This window comes from Dipodomys spectabilis, unplaced genomic scaffold, assembly GCF_019054845.1.
Source record: "Dipodomys spectabilis isolate Male_0828 unplaced genomic scaffold, ASM1905484v1 ptg000002l, whole genome shotgun sequence".
Classification (NCBI taxonomy): Eukaryota; Metazoa; Chordata; class Mammalia; order Rodentia; family Heteromyidae; genus Dipodomys; species Dipodomys spectabilis.
Window position 1 is genome coordinate 39,201,041 of NW_024870679.1, and position 18,376 is coordinate 39,219,416.

General features: G+C 39.3%; 1 protein-coding gene across 1 annotated transcript in view; it reads right to left on the reverse strand.

Annotated features, from left to right (window-relative positions):
- Pgm1 (phosphoglucomutase 1) overlaps positions 1–479 on the reverse strand; it is a 59,118-nt gene extending 58,639 nt beyond the window's left edge. The window contains exon 1 of the mRNA XM_042680927.1: positions 113–479. Coding sequence (XP_042536861.1) covers positions 113–358 — 246 coding nt within the window. The 5' untranslated portion in view covers positions 359–479. The remainder of the gene's footprint in view (positions 1–112) is intronic.
- Positions 480–18,376: the final 17,897 nt, after the last annotated feature.

Here is an 18,376-nt window from a genome sequence, read left to right on the forward strand (position 1 = left end):
GAAGTGGCGGGGCCGCCGCGGGCCGGGCCGGGGCCGCACGCAGCGCACGCGGCGGCCCGCAGGGCGGAGGTGCCCCGTCCCCCCCCCCCCCCGCCTCGGGGCGCCTCCTTACCCCGTTGGCGGCGGCGATGCGGACGATGAGCTGGACGGCCTCCCTCATGTAGAAGCGGCCGTCCCCGCCCACCACCAGCACGGCGTCGGGCCGCAGCGCGGGCTCCACCGTGGAGATGATACTCTGGATGAAGTTCTCCGCGTAGTTGGCGCTGCTCTGGAACACCTTCACCCGCTTCCGCAGCCCGCTCGTGCCGGGCTTCTGGTCGGGGTACGCCTGGGTCTTCACGGTCACGATCTTCACCATGGTGGCGACTGGCTGCCGGGCTCCCGGGACGGACGAGGCTCTCCGAGGGCCGGCCGCGGCGGGGCTGCAGCTGCTCTGGGGCGCAGGCGGGGGCAGCGCCGGCTCTGCGGGCCGCGCTCGGTCCTCCTCCTTAAAGGGACCGGGCGCCGGGGCAGAGGCTGGGGCAGCGGCCGGGCCCTCCCTCTGCGGCCAGCCCACCTCCCCGCGCGTCCAGCCGGGAGCGGGTGGAGGGGGGCGGAGCCTCCCTGATTTACCCGCCTCCCTAAGCCAAAGTACGGTAAAGAGAAACCTCCGCCCCTCCTCCGGGTCAGAGGGCAAGGGGTGGAATGGGGGGGGGGGAGGTGCCCTGTTCAATGTAATGATTTTCTGTGGTAAATAACTTTCTGGAAACCTGCTCAGAAGGACAGAAATAGCAACCTCGGCTAGGTTTCCTGACTTCCCTAAATGTAAGGGCATTTGAGTTGGAAAACAGATCAACTCCAAAGGTCTAATTCCACTCATCGCTCTCCCTGGGTTTGGGATAGACTGCACTCTGCTTAGGTTGGTCAAGGTGTGTATTGATTCACTAGGTTGTAATGGTTCTAAAAGTACGGATTGTTTGGCTGAGAGCTGATGGCTCACGCCTCTAATCCTAGTTCACCAGGAGGCTGAGATCTGAGGTTCAAGGTTCTAATCGGCAGAAAGCCAGAAGTGGAGCTGCGGCCCAAGTGGCAGAGCGCTGGCCTTGGGGCAGGAAAGCTAAGGGACAGAGTCTCACGGACTATCCTGCCTGGCTGGCTTAAAACCATGATCCTCAGATCTCAGCCTCCTGAGTAGCTAGGATTACAGGCGTGAGCCACTGGTGCCTAGCTCAAAACTAAATTTTAGAAGTATAAAATGCTTCATATCAGTATTTCCAGTGTGTACCCAAGTAGATTTCACCCCAAATCTAGAGCGCTATGATCTACCTGTCAGTCATCAGGTTTGGAGACTAGGAAATGTTCAGCGTGGCCTTGATCAACACAAGTACAAATATAAAGTGATATGGAGTGAATGTCCCCTCTGTTGAGCTATGTGTCCTTTTGGTGAAGTTTGCTAAGCACAAACATGAACAGTCTCAAAGGATTTCTGAAAGAATTAATGGGGTTCAACTTGTTGGTAATCTTCAGTCAGACACACACAGTAGAATTGCCTGGGGACTCTTTTGAAACTACCCGAGTGCTCTAGCCCAGGTGCCTTCCTCATAATCAACTGATGTAAGCCAGCCATCTAGCAGGAAACAAAAACCCTGGAAATATTAGCTCTCCTTCCCTGATTCCCTAATGATAACCTGTCAAGTAGCTTCTGTTCATGCTTCTTTTAGTGGTCATCTGGCTATCAGGTAAGAAAGCTGATGGGCTCATGTGAGTTATGTCTCTCAGAAATTTAAGTGTTGATACGCATGATGAAATAGTATGTGTTTTGCACATATGTAGTATGTTGATGTCACCACTGTGTGCTTCTGTGAAAACTGAATTTTGAACTGGTACTCTTCATAATTTCTAGTATTTACTAGAAATTTATTATTTATCATTCACAGAAATTCACAGTTAATAGCTAATCTTAGCCAGGCACCAGTGGCTCATGCCTGTAATCCTAGCTACTCAGGAGGCTGAGATCTGAGGATCTCGGTTCAAAGCCAGCCCGGGCAGGAAACTCTGTGAGACTCTTATCTCCAATAAACCACTAGAAAACTGGAAGTGGCGCTGTGGCTCAAGTGGTAGAGCGCTCACCTTGAGCTGAAGAAGGCAGGGACAGTGTCCAAGCCCAGAGTTCAAGCCCCATGACCAACAACAACAAAAAAAGCTAATCTTGTGAATTGAATGTAGTCAAGAAATATAGCATAATATATATAGTTTTAGGAATATCTGTTTGCTTAATAGAGCTCCTACACAGTGTACATTATACAGAAGGTATAGTGGCACATTCCTGTAATCCCAACATTTAGGAAATGGAGGCAGAAGGATTATGAATTTGAGAGCAGCACACACATGCACATGCGCACACACATGCATGTGTGTGCATACACACATTCAACAAATGATACTTCATAAGTAGTGGACTTAAATTTAGATCCCATGTTCCTTCCATTCACTATCTTTGGAAGTATAATGGGACTTTTTGCTTCAGAGGACTGGCTTTGCACTTCTCACACTTATTCTCCACTGCTTAACAAATCAGTCTAAATCTTAGGGGCTTCAAACAACCACTGTTTATTTTTGCTCCTATGCCAGGAGTTAACTGGGCCATTTTGCTAGTTTTGGCAAGACTCCAGTGGCAAACTCAAAGTGGTCAGCATAGTTCTTGCCTCCTGGTAATTATGCTTCTATATTACAACCCCCTTGATATTAGTTTCTACCACGTCATCAAAGTTCCACAAATGTAGTGGTTGAAAACATCTATTTATTAATCAGAAATCTGGGCAGTTTTTGTTAGGTTCAATGTTGAAGGTCTGTAGCGAGACTAAATCAGAGTGTTGCCCAGGCAGGGTTCTTATCTGGTGACTCTGGGAAGAATTTGCTTCCAAATGTTAAAGACAGGTAGAGGTAGAGGCCACAGTTTTAACATTGAAAGCTCAGTTGAGTATAGCCATGTAGCTATAACTTAATTCATCCCACTTGTCTCAAACACTGTTAGCTTAGTCATAAACAAAACACAGAATATCCCAATCATGGTGATGCAATAAAATTAGATTGACCAGCTAGAGACAAATCAGCTTAAACAACTCTGCTTGCCTGCAAGGAAATGTTAATGGTTAACAGCTACTTATGCTTTATAAGTGTACTGTAGCTGCTCTAATCTGAACTTCTAACTTGTGATTATAATGCTCTCAGTTTGTGAACTCTCCTTTGCATGCACTTTAAATTATTATTTTTTTTTTTGGGTCCAGTCGTGGGGCCTGAACTCTGGGCCTGGGTGCTGTCCCTCAGCTCTTCAGCTCAAGGCTAGCGCTCTACCACTTGAGCCACAGTGCCACTTCCGGCTTTTTTCTTTTTGCTTATGTGGTGCTGAGGAATCGAACCCAGGGCCTCAGGCATGCAAGGCAAGCGCTCTACCACTGAGCCACCTTCCCAGCCCCTTTAAATTATTTTTAAAAGTTTGACTGGGCACCAGTGCCTCATGCCTGTAATCCTAGCTACTCAGGAGGCTGAGATCTGAGGATCACGGTTCAAGGCCAGCCCGAGCAGGAAAGTCCATGAGACTCTTATCTCCAATAAATCACCAGAAAACCAGAAGTGGTGCTGTGGCTCAAGTGGTAGAGCACTTGAGCTGAAGAGCTCGGAGACAATGCCCAGGCCCAGAGTTCAAGCCCCATGACCAACTAAAAAAGTTTGAGCTACTTTTATTTATTTTTTGATAGTTTATTTATGTCATTGGCAGTATTGATTTCCCCATTTATTTGCTAGCTATTGGCTAGAATTTGTCATGCATTGAGACCTCATGATTGAAAACTCCCTCTTCTGGCATCAGCCAGAGAAACATGTTAAAAAGATATGTTGGTTGCCTAGTGTTAGTGGCTCACTCCTATAACCATAGCTACTTAGGAGGCTGAGATCTGAGGTCCATAGTTCAAAGTCAGCACAGAAAGGAAAGTCCATGAGATTCTTATCTCCAGTTAACCACCAAAAGGCCAGAAGTGAAGTTGTGAGTACCTTTAACAGCTAAAGGGCAGCATCAGGCTTTGAGTTCAAGCCCTAAGACCAGCCTGCATGCGTGCGTGCGTGCGTGCGTGCGCATACACACACACACACACACACACACACACACACACACACACACACACACACACACACACACACACACACATGATTAGATTTTACCTGAACAGTCTCCCCTTTGCCATGTAATTTACCATGTAATCCCATCCTATCAACACTCCCAAACTATCCTCCATACTCCAAAACTACCTCAAAGAAATGTCCCAAGTTCTAGTTTCAAGGAAAAAGGGAACAGAATGCAGAATGATTACTGTTTTCCCATGTGACACTGAAGTTGGGAAAGAAGCCATTGGACTTCATTGCAACCATTGCAGGCAGATATGAGAGAATTTCTTGGCAGTGTGGACCAGTGACTAAAAACAAAGCAGGCTGACTCTATGTCCGTACAAACACTGTGTATCCAAAACAAAATGTTCTTCTTTTTTTTAAAAAAAAAGAAAAAAAGGTAGGTAGATATTGTGTGGGCTTTTTTGGATCAGAGACAAACCACATATCTGGATTTTTCTGTTTATGTGGTGCTGAGGAATCAAACCCAGGGCCTCATGCATGCAAGGCAAGCACTCTACCACTGAGCCACCTTCCCAGCCCAGTGTTCTTCTTTTCTAATGTTTTGGCACTATATAATATATAACTATTTAATCATAGCCTAAGATGGACTATCAGCCAAATAGGTATCAAGATTATTTTTTTACAAAAATAATATTCTCCTTTATTGTATTGTTACTTTGCCAGTTATGTATTGTGATAGATTGTAAACACTTCTTATAAAAACAGGTTAAATTCATATAAGCAAGTTTGTAAAAGAAAGCACAATATCACCTGGATAAGCATAATAATAAACACAGTCTCTTTTTACATAATCAAGATAAATTCTACCTTCTCTATGAATTTGACAATTCTGTTCTCACATTCGTGAAATCGTACTATAGTTGTCCTTTTTGTGTCTGATTGAAAGTTCATCCTTGTAATATAATGAAACAATAGAAAACAGAGAAGTACTGTGGTTGTTCCAGCATTTTTCAAACATCTTTGTGGATAGATAAGAAGAAAAAATGGAATCAATGAAACTAAGTAGGCAGGTGGGAAACTACTATAAATTTTGCTAAGTCAAATTACAAAATTCTTAAAAGAGAAAAATCAATAATGATATATATCTTCAATCAAGTTTAAATTCTGGAAATAAAAGGCTCAATAAATATAATTTAAAAATTAAAAAAAACCTCACTGTAAAGCCCCGCCAGCAGACTGGATCAGGTTGAAGATTTCAGGGTCTGGGGACAACATAAATGAATTAGAAAACTGAGATAAAATTTTTTTTAAATTAGGAGAACAGGAATGGAAAAGGCAAGCCCTCTCAGAACACCATTACAAGACCAAAGCTGGACATCACAGGCACATCACAGGATGTGCAAGCTAAAGGCATAGAAAACATTCAATAAAATAATAGCAAAATGTAATAGCAAGATTTGAGAAAGAGATGGTCATCTAATACAGGCGGCTTTTAGGGTATTAAACAGACAAGACCAGAAAAGAATCTTTCCAAGACCTTAAGCACTAACTATACAAAACAAGAAAATATTGAAAACTCCAAGGGAGAAGAATCGAATTACATACAATGGAAAAATCACACTCAGGCCCAGAGTTCAAGCCCCACGACTGACACCCCCCCCCCCCAGAAAAAGGAAAAATCACAAAAATGAGAGATGTATCAAGAAAAATTCTAAAAGCAGAGAGGGCACAAAATAATGTATTGAAAGACCTGGAAAAAATGATGTTAATAAGTAAGTAAGTCAGGCTCAGAAAGACAGAGGATCCATGTTTTCCCTTTTATGTGGAAGCTAGATTTAGTTTTACAAACAAGTAAATATGTTGAGTGGTAAGCAAGTGTATACAAATGTATTAAGTTAAATATGGTAGATTCAAAGGAGATCTCAAATAGGTAATTCCTTAGAAAACCAAAATCATAGTTCACCAAAATAAAATACTATGAAGCAAATACTCAAAAGAGGTGAAGTAGATCAAGGGGTAAAGGTAGACAAATGAAGAGAAGAGAGGGAAATGTGGATAAGAATCTAATGTATATCCTACAAAAATAAGAAGAGAGACGTGGTGGGTAGGGGAGGGATAGGAGAGAATGTTGAAAGGGGTGACATTGATCAAGATATATTGAATTCATAACCTGCTTTGTTAAACTCCTTTGTACAACTAAAGATAATAATAAAAATTTCTAAAGAAAATAATGAAGACCCAGAAACACAAGTCAAAGATAGATTGGACAAATGAGATTGCATTAAACTGCAGAGCTTCTGCATGGCAAAAGATGTAGCTAATAAGATAAAAAGCCCACAGACTGGAAGAAGATCTGCTAGCCATACAACAGACAAGGGCCTCATACCTAAAATATACTTAGAACTGAAAAAATTAAATCTGCCAAAAACAAATCCTCAAAGAAACAACTGCCCCATTAGTAAGTGGGCTAAAGACAAAGATGGGGAGTGGGGGGTTGGGGAGGAGGGAGGGAATGTAGTTGTGGAGGTGGGAGGGAAGAGATGGTAGGGGAAAAATAAAGGAGGAGGCAACAATGCTTGATAAGAAATGTACTCATTACCTTACTCGTGTAACTGTAACGCCTCTGTACAGTATTTTCACAATAAAAAAACATACTAAAACAAAAAAAGACTTAAAGAGACTTCTCTGAAAAAGAAATAAGAATGGCCAATAGACACATGAAGAAATGCTCAACATTTCTGGCCATAAAAGAAATGCAAATCAAAACAACATTGAGATTCCACCTCACCCCATTTAGAATGGCTATAATCAAGAAATCTAATAACAACAGATGCTGGAGGGGATATGGCCAAAAGGGAACCCTGCTGCACTTTTTGTGGGAGTGTAAACTTGTTCAACCACTCTGGAAAGAACTATGGAGGTTCCTCAAAAGACTCCACATAGAGCTCCCCTATGACCCAGCAATCCCACTTTTGGGCATTTACCCAATGATCACAAACAAAGCCATTCTAAAGCTACCAGCACAACTATGTTTATCACAGCATTATTCATAACTGTGGAACCAACCCAGTTGTCCCTCAGTAAATGAATGGATCGAGAAAATGTGGTGTGTGTGTGTGCGTGTAAATATATACACACACACAATGGAATTGTATGCTTCCATCAGAAAGAATGATACCGCCCCATTTGTTAGGAAATGGAAAGACTTGGAAAAAATCATATTAAGTGAAGTAAGTCAGACCCAAAAAAATATATGTCCCATAGTTTCCCTTATTTGCAATAATTAGTATATATCTAGGATAGTCTTATCAGATGAGCCAGAAAAGCTCAAAAGCTATGTACATATGACCATATAATGAAAAATGCTAAGTGAAAAATGAGCCACAAGATGTGGACACAAGAGGTTTCTTTGTTGTTGTTGTTTTTAATGTACTACGAGATTTTTTCTTTGTTTCTGTTGTATGTTCTTCCTCCTATGCTATATTCCTGTTGTCACTGTATTTGATTTTTGTACTTTACATCTTGTATATATACATTTATCTAATTTGGGGAGGGGAAGGGGAATAACAAAATGCCGAAACAAGGTCATAGGATGACCCATTGCAACAATGAGACTCACAAGACACTATGTTGGAAATGAACCTTACAACTTTGGGGGGTTGGGTGTGGGGGAGATAGGGGAGAGAAGGGATAGTAGGAGAAAACAAAGGAGGAGGTAACAATGCTTGACAAGAAATGAAATGTACTCATTACCTTACTGATGTAACTGGAACCTCCTTGTACAGCGTCTTTCCAAGAAAAAAAAATTTTTTTGTCTGTCATGGGGCTTGAACTCTAGGCCTGGGCACTGTCCCTGCACTCTTCAGCTCAAGGCTAGCGCTCTACCGCTTGAGCCACAGCATCACCTCTGGTTTTTCTAGTGGTTTATTGGCAATAAGAGTCTCACGGACTTTCCTGCCCAAGCTGGCTTTGAGCCGCGATCCTCAGATCTCAGCCTCCTGAGTAGCTGGGATTACAGGTGTGAGCCACCAGCACACGGCTAAGAAAATAATTTTTTTTTAAAGAAAATAACTGCCAAGATAGATTACTGTTCCCAGACAAAGCTAACCTTCAATATTTGAAGGCAAAATTAAAAAAAAAACAAAACTTACATGATTCTGGCACTGGTGGCTCACGCCTGTAATACTAGCTACTTAGGCAGCTGAGAGCTGAGGGTCACAGTTCAAAGCCAGCCCAGGCAGAAAAGCTCATGACACTCGTAACTCCAATTAACCACCAGAAAAGCTAGAAGTGAAGCTATGGTCCAAGTGGTAAAGTACTAGCCTTGAGCAAATAGGATGAGGGACAGTGTCCAGGCCCAGAGTTTAAGCCCCAGGACAGAAGCCCCAGCACAGAATAAAAAGCAAACCTGACATGATAAAATCTGAAAAAATTTAATGACCAGGAGATATTTAAAGTAATGCTACACAGAGAAGAGGGAGATAAATGCAATCATGAAAAAAAATCACATCTCATATAGATAGATAGATAGATGATAGATAGATAGATAGATAGATAAGCAAATGGGAGATGAGTGAAGAATCAAACACTGCCAAAACAAAAGATGATACAAATTGTAACATAACTTCCAATAAAAACTAAATGATAACAATCCCAATTTACTAAAATCAAAAGACACTGACAGAATGAACTGAAAAAACAAGACCCAACCATTTGTTATGTACTAGAAATGCAACTCACAGGCCTAAGATCAAAGGATGGAAAAAGATTTTTCGAACAAATGGAGTCAGAAAACAAGCTTCACACATACTCCTATCTAGCAAAGCTATCTACAAACAAAACTTGGGAGACACAAAAAGGGCCACTTCATATACTGATAAAGGAAACAATCCACTAGGAGCATGCAACATTTGTAGTCAATGAACTGAACATTGGTCAGTTCATATAACACAAACTACTGAAAATAAGAGTATAGATTGATCCCAATGCAATAACAGTGGGTGGCTTTATTACTACTCTCATCAATACATAGGTCACTGAGACAAAAAAAAAATCAATGCAGAAACTTCAAGATTAAATGACACTATCAAGTGGATTTAACAGACTTTTACAGAATATTTCATCAAAGAGCACAGAATATACTCTCTGCAGCCCATGAACTTTCTCCAAAAGAAAACAAATTTTAGGAAATACAAGTCTTAACAAATATAAGAAAATTAAATAACTTCCTTATTGTATTTGGCTACAGTGGAATAAACTAGAAGTGGGTAGCAAAAGAAACCACAGAAAACATTAAATGTATGGATACTAAACAAGACATTTTGAATAATCAGTGAGTAATTAAAGAAGTCTGAAGCTGGAAGTGGCGCTGTGGCTCAAGTTGTAGAGTGCTAGCCTTGAGCTGAAATGCTGATGGACAGCACCCAGGCCTCATAACTGACCAAAAAAAGCAAGAACCTAAAACTCAAATGAAGCTGGAGGGTTTGCTGGGAAGGTGGCTCAGTGGTAGGGTGCTTGCCTTGCATGCATGAGGCTCTGGGTTCAATTCCTCAGCACCACATAAGCAGAAAAAGCCAGAAGTGGTGCGGTGGATCAAGTGGTAGCTAGCTATGAGCTGAAGAGCTGAGGGACAGTGCCCAGGCCCAGAGTTCAAACCCCACGACCGACCAAAAAAAAAAATTCTGGTGACAATAACAAAGTTCCTATAATCGAATGAAAATGAAACATTTTACCAATATCTTTTGGACACAGCAAACACAGTGTTAAAAGGAAAGCTTATAGCTGTAAGTGCTTAAATTAAAAAATCAGAGAGATCTCTAGCTGGGTGCTGGTGGCTCATGCCTGTAATCCTAGCTATTCAGGAGGCTGAGATCTGAGGATCACAGTTCAAAGCCAGCCTGGGCAGGAAAGTCCATGAGACTCTTATCTCCAATAAACCACTAGAAAACTGGAAGTGGTGCTGTGGCTAAAGCAGGAGAGCGCTCACCTTGAGCTGAAGAGTGCAGGGACAGTGTCCAAGCCCAGATTTCAAGCTCCACAATCTACAAAAAAAAAAAAAAAAAATCAGAGAGATCTCAAATAAATAACTTCATACTGTATCTCAATCTCCTAGAAAACAAGAACAACTAAACTCAAAAGAACTAAATGGAAGAAAAAAATAAAGAGCAGAAATTAATGAAACAGAAACTAAAAAACTATATAATGAATCAATGAGTCAAAGAAGTTGGTCCTTTGAAAAGATAAACAAGATTGACAAATCCTTAGCCAAACTAACCAAACATGAGAAAGGGCCCAAATTAATAAAATCAGAGATGAAAAGAGATATAACCACAATTACCAATGAAGTACAGATTTAGAGAACATTGTGAAAATGTATAATGAACTGAGAAATCTAGAAGGAATGCATAAATTTCTACACCTCATATGGCCTGCCAAAATTGAACCAAGAAGATATAAAATACTTGGCCTAACAATGAGCAATGAAATTGAAGCAGTAATAAAGAGTCTCCCTACAAAGAATAGCTCAGGACCAGATGAACTCATTGCTAAATTCCTTCAGAACTTCCAACAACTAACATCAATGTGAAAGAAGGGAGGAGAGAGAGGACGTCCGTAAACAGAAGCTCATGATAGGGTCAATATGATCTAAGTACACTGTATGTATGAAAACAAGAGAATGAAATTTATTAAAACTGTAAAAACAAAATATGGGATAGGGATACAAGAAGTAATGGGATGATTTTAAAGTATATCTTATGCAAGTATGGATATAACTCCCTTTGTGCAATTAACATATGCTAATAAAATAAATATTTAAGAACAGTGACAAGAATAAATTGTGAAGAGATAAATGGAAGATTAGCAATGAAAAAGTTTTCAATAATTTATAGCTGACAAATAATTGGTGATTTTATTCTAAACCCAAATTACTGCTGAAATATTGCAAATGTCAGCTCAGTCCATTTGTTAGACCTAAATTATATGCTTTTTCTCAATTACTTCTGATCTAGTTGAGATTTGCTAAAATGACTAGTTCATATGGAACTGCCTATGGAACTAGTGACATTCAGTGTTGACATTGTTACTGATGCTAGTAAGTTATTCATACATGTAAAACCTTTGAGTAAGACTGGATATTTGGAGAATATGATTCTGAAATTTAGTTTGTTCCCATGCTAAAATAGTAAGTTTTTGAACTCATATTTCAGTGTCAAGTTGTTAATCATGAAGCTATATGTGAAAAGAATGATATATGATAAATTGGGCTTTTCCCCTAGAATTCATTTTTGGAATATTCTATAAAGGATATCACTCTGAATTAATATATATGAATATTTTATATGAAAATATTAATATTTTAAATGAGAAAAGATAAGATTTTTAAAAATACAGATTGTAAAAGACATTTTTCAAGAGATAATGAATATCCTCATTATTTCGTTTCATCTATGTTCTCAATTCCTGTTAGGTGCTGTGGTAGATTAAATAATGCCTCTCAAAAAGATCTCCATGTACTATCCCTCAAACCTTGATGTGAATTTCCATGGCAAAAATGATTTGGCATATATGTTTAAGGATTTAGGGAGATCGTCCAACTCCCCATTCCTAAAAGGGATTAGAATGTGGGCTCTAAATATAATGTCCTTGGAAGACAGATGTCGTGGAGTGATATGACTACGTGACCCTGCAGGCAGAGATTAAAGTGATAAGGTCAGAAACCATGTCTTGTTGACAGCCACAGAACTTGGATCCGGCAAGAGTGCAGTGTTCTCTAGAACTTCCAAAGGGAGCACAGCCTTGTAGTCCTTTAGGTATTTTCCCAGTGTCTTGATTTCAGCCTCCAGACAGTGAGAAAAACACTTTCAACTTGTTTTTACATCACAGCACTTGTGATAATTTGTTACAGTAGCCAAAGAAAACTTATAAAGATGATTTAGTTTTGCAGAATATGAGACAGGAAACATACAGCCTCATTCTCTGGAGGCCTAACGTGTGGCTTCATGTGGCCAGCCAGTGACAGAACACCACCACCATCTCCACCACCAAAAGCTACCCTAAGATTTACCAACAAGTTAACATAGAGAAATGGATAATGGGTGTTCCAAAAGAATGGAAACAAGGAAATCATAGAGGTAATTAGTTCCAAATTATCTTGCCTCAACTTTTAGAATAAGGTCAAACACACATTCTTGCCTGAACAAAGAGGTTTTCTATTTATCCACTAATTGGCTGCAGTGTACTGAGTGTTCTGCATACCACCTTAGATTCTGAATACTGCCTAACAGAGTTTATAGCTGCTGTCTGCAATTTCTGTCCATGAAATACTTAATTATTTTTTCTCCCTTGCTATTCATAATTTTTAGACTCTGTAAAATATCTTCCTAAGTTGAATACACCTTTGAAAAGTTTATACTCATTGCTTTCATTTATTCTCCTTTGATTCATGTTGTTATTCAAACTATCCATACTAAACACACCAAACAAGACCCTCAGACCTCAGTTTAGTTACCTAAAATAAGAACTTTGTATTCAAGGAGTTTAAAGTAAAATCCAGACATAAAAACAAAAAACATTATACACAGTTTAAGTCACAAGAAGGTACTGATTTAAAAAAGAATATTAGGGCTGGGAAGGGGGCTCAGTGGCAGGGTGCTTGCCTTGCATGCATGAGACCCTGGGTTTGATTCCTCAGCACCACATAAGCAGAAAAAGCTGGCTCAAATGGTAGAGCACTAGCCTTGAGCTGAAGAGCTGAGGGACAGTGCTCAGGCCCAGAGTTTAGGCCCCCACAACCAACAAAACAATAAAAATAAAATTTAAAAAGCAAGCAAAAAACAAAACGTTAAACAAAAAGTTCTAAAATTAATCATCTAAGCTTCTATCAGAAATTAGAAAAGGATCAAAAAAACTCATGGCAATCAGAAAGAAGATGAGATAAGCATAGAAATAAAACTGGAAACAAAAAAGATAAAACAGAAAAACTGAGTAAATAAAAACTATATTCCTTGAAAATATCAATAAAATGGGTAAACCTCAACAAGACTGACAAAGAAAAGGCACATTTTATTAATATCAGGAACAAAAAAAGGAATGTTACATTAGACTCTATAGATAATTTTTAAACTCAATGTATAGAAATTTGACAATTTCTATGGATAAAACCAATCACTTTCTCTAGAGCCACAAATTACAAATATTCAACCAAGATGAAATAAATTCAATGATACTAAGCTACAGTAGGAATTAAAGTTGCAGCATAATTCTTTGTGGTTATAATCAGGCTATTTCTAAAATGTATGTGTCCTGGGAAAGAAACTAGTTTAAACAATCCTGAAAAAGTACCAAAAATATGAAGCAATCTTTTCTTGATTGTAAGATATACTGTAACCAGGGCCGTGTAGTATTAGTGAAGGGAAAGGTGCCTAAATCATCAATAGAATATAATCCAGAAATCAACTCATAGAAGAATATGGGTTTATACGACAAGTTGACATTTCAACCAAGATATAGATGCTAAAAATAAAACTAGAATACTTTTTGAAAAAGCAGTACAAAATCTTTTTTTTAATTGTGAAAATACCATTAAGTGGGGTTACAATTACATGAGCAAAGTAATGAGCACATTTCTTATCAAGCATTGTAGCCTCCTCCTTTGTTTCCCCTTCCATCCCTTCCCCCCTTCCAACTCACCCCGCCCTCCCACCCAGCACCAAAGTTGTAAAGTTCATTTTTCGACATAACATCTTGTACATCTCATTGTTGCAATGGGTCCACCTGTATCCTTATTTAAACAATTTGTTTTTTCCCTTCCCCTCTACAAATTATACCAACATCAAATACAGTGAAAACAGGGGTTATACTGTGGAGGAGGGACATACAAAGCAACAAAGAAATCACCTTATAAAAATGTTAGAAACAATAGCTAGAAAGAAAAAAAACATTTGAGTCCTTACCCTGGGGTTCATTTCACCTAACATCAACTTATCTGACTGTTTCTGCTTGTCTCAGACATATACTAGTTATTTCAAATAAGGGAAACCATGGGACCTATGTTTCTTTGGGCCTGGCTTACTTCGCTTATATAGTTTTCCAAGTCTTTCCATTTCCTAACAAATAAGGTAAGTCATTCTTTCTGATGGAGGCATAGACTTCCATTGTGTATATATACCACATTTTCTTGATCCATTCATCTACTGAGGGGCATCTGGATTGGTTCCATATCTTAGCTATGGTAAATAATGCTGCAATAAACATAGCTGTGCTGGTAGCTTTAGTATAGTCTTGTTTGTGATCATTTGGGTAAATGCCCCAAAGTGGGATTGCTGGGTCATAGGGGAGCTCCATACTACTTTCCAAAGTGGTTGAACAAGTTTACACTCCCATCAACAATGCAGTAGGGTTCCCATCTGTCCACATCCCCTCCAGCATCTCTTGTTAGAGTTCTTGATTATAGCCATTCTAACTGGGGTGAGGTGGTATCTCAATGTTGTTTTGATTTGCATTTCTTTTATGGCTAGAGAGGTTGAGCATTTGGCCATCCTTCTTTCCTCTTCAGAGAAGTTTCTCCTTAAGTCTTTAGCCCACTTATTTATTGGGCAGTTGTTTCTTTGAGGATTTGTTGTTGGGGGATTTAATTTTTTGAGTTCCAGGTACATTTTAGATATGAGACTCTTGTCCATTGTATGGCTAGTGAAGATCTTCTCCCAATCCGTGGGCTTTCTATTGATCTCGCTATGTTCTTTGCCATGCAGAAGCTCAGCAATTTCATGCAATCCCATCTGTCCAACCTTTCTTTGATTTGTTGTGTTTCTGGGTCTCTATTAAGAAAGTTTCAGCCTGTGCCAAGGAGACCTAGGGTTTCTCCTATTCTATCCTGTAGTGTTTTCAGAGTGTCTGCTTTGACCCCGAGGTCTCTGATCCATTTGGAGTTGATTCTGGTGCAGGGTGATATTTAAGGATCTAGCTTTGGTTTTCTACAAGTGATTAACCAGTTTTGCCAGCACCATTTACTGAAGAGGCTGTCTTTCTTCCATTCTGTTTTTTTAGCTCCCTTATCAAAGATTAGATGGCTATAGGTCTGTGGGATCATTTCTGGGTTTTCAATTCTATTCCATTGGTCCTGAGGTCTGTTCTTGTGCCAGTACTGAGCTGTTTTGATTACTTTGGCTTTGTAATAGAGTTTGAAATTTGGTATTGATATTCCTCCAGCACTGTTCTTACTGTTAAGGATCGTTTTTGCTATTTGGGGTCTTTTATTGTTCCATATGAATTTTTGGATTGCCTCTTCTATTTCTTTGAAGAATGAGGTTGGAATATTGATAGGTATCACATTGATAACCTTGGGAAGTATTACCATTTTCACAATGTTGATCCTTCCATTCCAGGAGCATGGGAGGTTTTGATTTGATTTCCTTTTTCAGGTTTTTAAAGTTTTCATCATAGAGATCCTTCACTTCTTTGGTTAATTCCTAGGTATTTTATTTTTTGTGGGGCTATTATGAATGGAGTTACTTTCCTGATTTCAGCCATGCTTTTCTCATTGTTGGTATACATAAAAACCTACAAAAATCTTCTTAACCTGAGGTTACCAAGTGTTCTAAACTTAAAATCAAAATATAATTCCTAAGAGGAAAAACTGATAAACTGAACTTTATCAAAACTAAAAATGTTCACTTTTCATATGATCCAGTAAAGAGAATGAAAGAGAAGTGAAAGACTAGGAGTAAACATTTTCATATCATATATACTCCAAAAGATATCAGAATTTGAAAGGATCCTCAGAATTTAGTGGTAAGAAATAATTCAATTATAAAATGGGCAAAAGACTTCAAGGAAAATCTCAACAACCATAACATATATTAATGTCAAAGAAGCACAGGAAAAGTTGTTCAACATCATTAGCCATCCAAGAAATATAAATTAGAGTGTCTAAAGAAAAAACCAAGGACAATACCAAATGCTGACAAGGATATGGAACTGTAATTTTCATATGACAAAAACCTCAAAGTGCAAAATAGGGAAGCCACTCTAGAAAACAATTTGGCAGCCTTAAAAAGATATGTATTTCCAATATGATCTAGCAAAATCCTGTCTGGGTACCTATGACAGACATAAAAACTATGTTTACATAAAAATCAGCATATGAATGTTTATTTCACTTGTTAAAAACTGGAAGCATGGGGCTGGGAAGGTGGCTCAGTGGTAGAGTGTTTGCCTCACATGTACCACATGAAAAGAGAAAGAGCTGGAAGTGGGGCTATGGCTCAAGTGGTAGAGCACTAGCCTTGAGCTGAAGAGCCAGAGTTCAAGCCCTAGGACCGACCAAAAAAACAAAAAACAAAAAACTGGAAGCAACTTGTAGATGAATGGATGAGCAAACTGACTCAACCATACAATAAAAACTACTGAGCAATAAAGAGAACAAACATATTGATACATGCAATTTGTATAATTCTTAAAGGCATTATGCTAAGTAAAAAAAATCAGTCTTAACAGGTTACATACTGAATGCTGTGCACTGGTGGCTACTCAGGAGGCTGAGATCTGAGGATCATGGTTCAAAGCCAGCAGGAAAAGCCCGTGAGACTCTTATCTCCAATAAACCACTAGAAAACTGAAGTGGTGCTCTGGCTCAAGTGGTAGAGCACTCGCCTTGAGCTGCAGAGCACAGGGACAGCACCCAGGCCCAGAGTTCAAGCCCCACAACCGACAAAAAAAAAAGGTTACATACTGCATGATCACTTTTATATGTAACATTCTATATATTTTTTATATGTAACATTCTAAAACTATAGTACTGAAGAACAGCAGCCAGGGCCAAGAGTATGTTTGTGTGTGATGCGAGTGTGCATATAAGGGACTGCATGAGAGTTTTTTTTGGTTAGAGAACTGTTCTGTAAAAGAGTTAAGACCTAAAATTTAAAAATAACAGGACTGCAAACATTCACACAGTGAGGCCAAGGAGGATATTCTTAGGAGAGGATCACAAGGGCTCAATAGCTACAAGCAAATGATCATATAAAATGATGCATATTGAAATGAACTCCAAGAAGTAGAAACAATGGGCTGGCAATGTGGCTTAGTGGTAGAGTGCTTGTCTAGCATGCAGGAAGCCCTGGGTTCTATTCCTCAGTACCACATACAAAGAAAATGGCAGAACTGGCACTGTGGCTCAACTGGTAGAGTGCTAGCCTTGAGCAAAAGTAGTTCAGGGACAGTGCCAAGGCCTTGAGTTCAAGCCCCAGGACTGGCCAAAAAAAAAAAAAAAGTAGAAACAAAAAGTTGTTTTTTTGTTTTTTGTTTTTTGTTTTTTAACTTTTTGCAGTACTCCTCTTCCTCTTCCTCCTTTCTATTTCTTTCCACTTTTGTCCCTGTATTTCATTTCTGTACCTTTTGGCTTGTACATAGTACTTTTTGTCATGTATGTAAGCTTATCTGATTTGGGGAAGGGAAGGGAAGCACAGAATTGGTGGGACAAAGGGTGAACTAATTGAGCAGTGATACTCACTAGACACTATGTTGGAAATGAACTTTATAACTTGGGGGGAGGGAGATTGAGAGGGAGAAAATAAGGGAAGGAGTGACACTGTTCAAAAGAAATGTACTCAATATCTGACTTATGTATCTGTAAACCCTCTGTACATCACCTTTACAATAAAAAGAAAAGAACTGTTTGTATCCCGATTGTAATGGTGGTTATATGACTCTTTATGTGTCTTAACAGAACTGTGTATCTCTCTCAGAAGGATGAAATTTACTATGTAATTTGTTTTAAGTCTGAAACTAAAACTCCACAAGAAAAAAGGAACTCATTTTAGACTAGAAGCTCAAGATATGGTCGTTTCTTCTGGGTTAAGGAAAGGATTAAAGGTTTCATAAAGAATGAGGCATTTAAAAAATGTATGTTAGAGGTACAGCCTGTAATAGTCATGATGTATCTTCTCTGATAAGCTAATGAGGGCAGGAATACTGCTGGTTTGTTCAGTTCTGCATAATCAAGATCTAAAGTAGCTCTCTGCACATATTAGGCAACCAAGAGGTACACAATTAATTGACCTATTTCCTATGATATTAATAGGCAGAAATACAACAGCAGGGAATTCTATGCAAAAATGAAAAGTGAGAGATATCTTAGATTTCTGTCCCCCTTTCTAAGTTCCTGTCATCTTCTTTTCAAAGTCAGCTGACAGTCTAGCTCAGCCCCTGCTGAGCTCTTCCAGACCACACTCATCTGTTGTTTGTTCTAGCAAATGAGTCTAAAACGTTAGTGTAG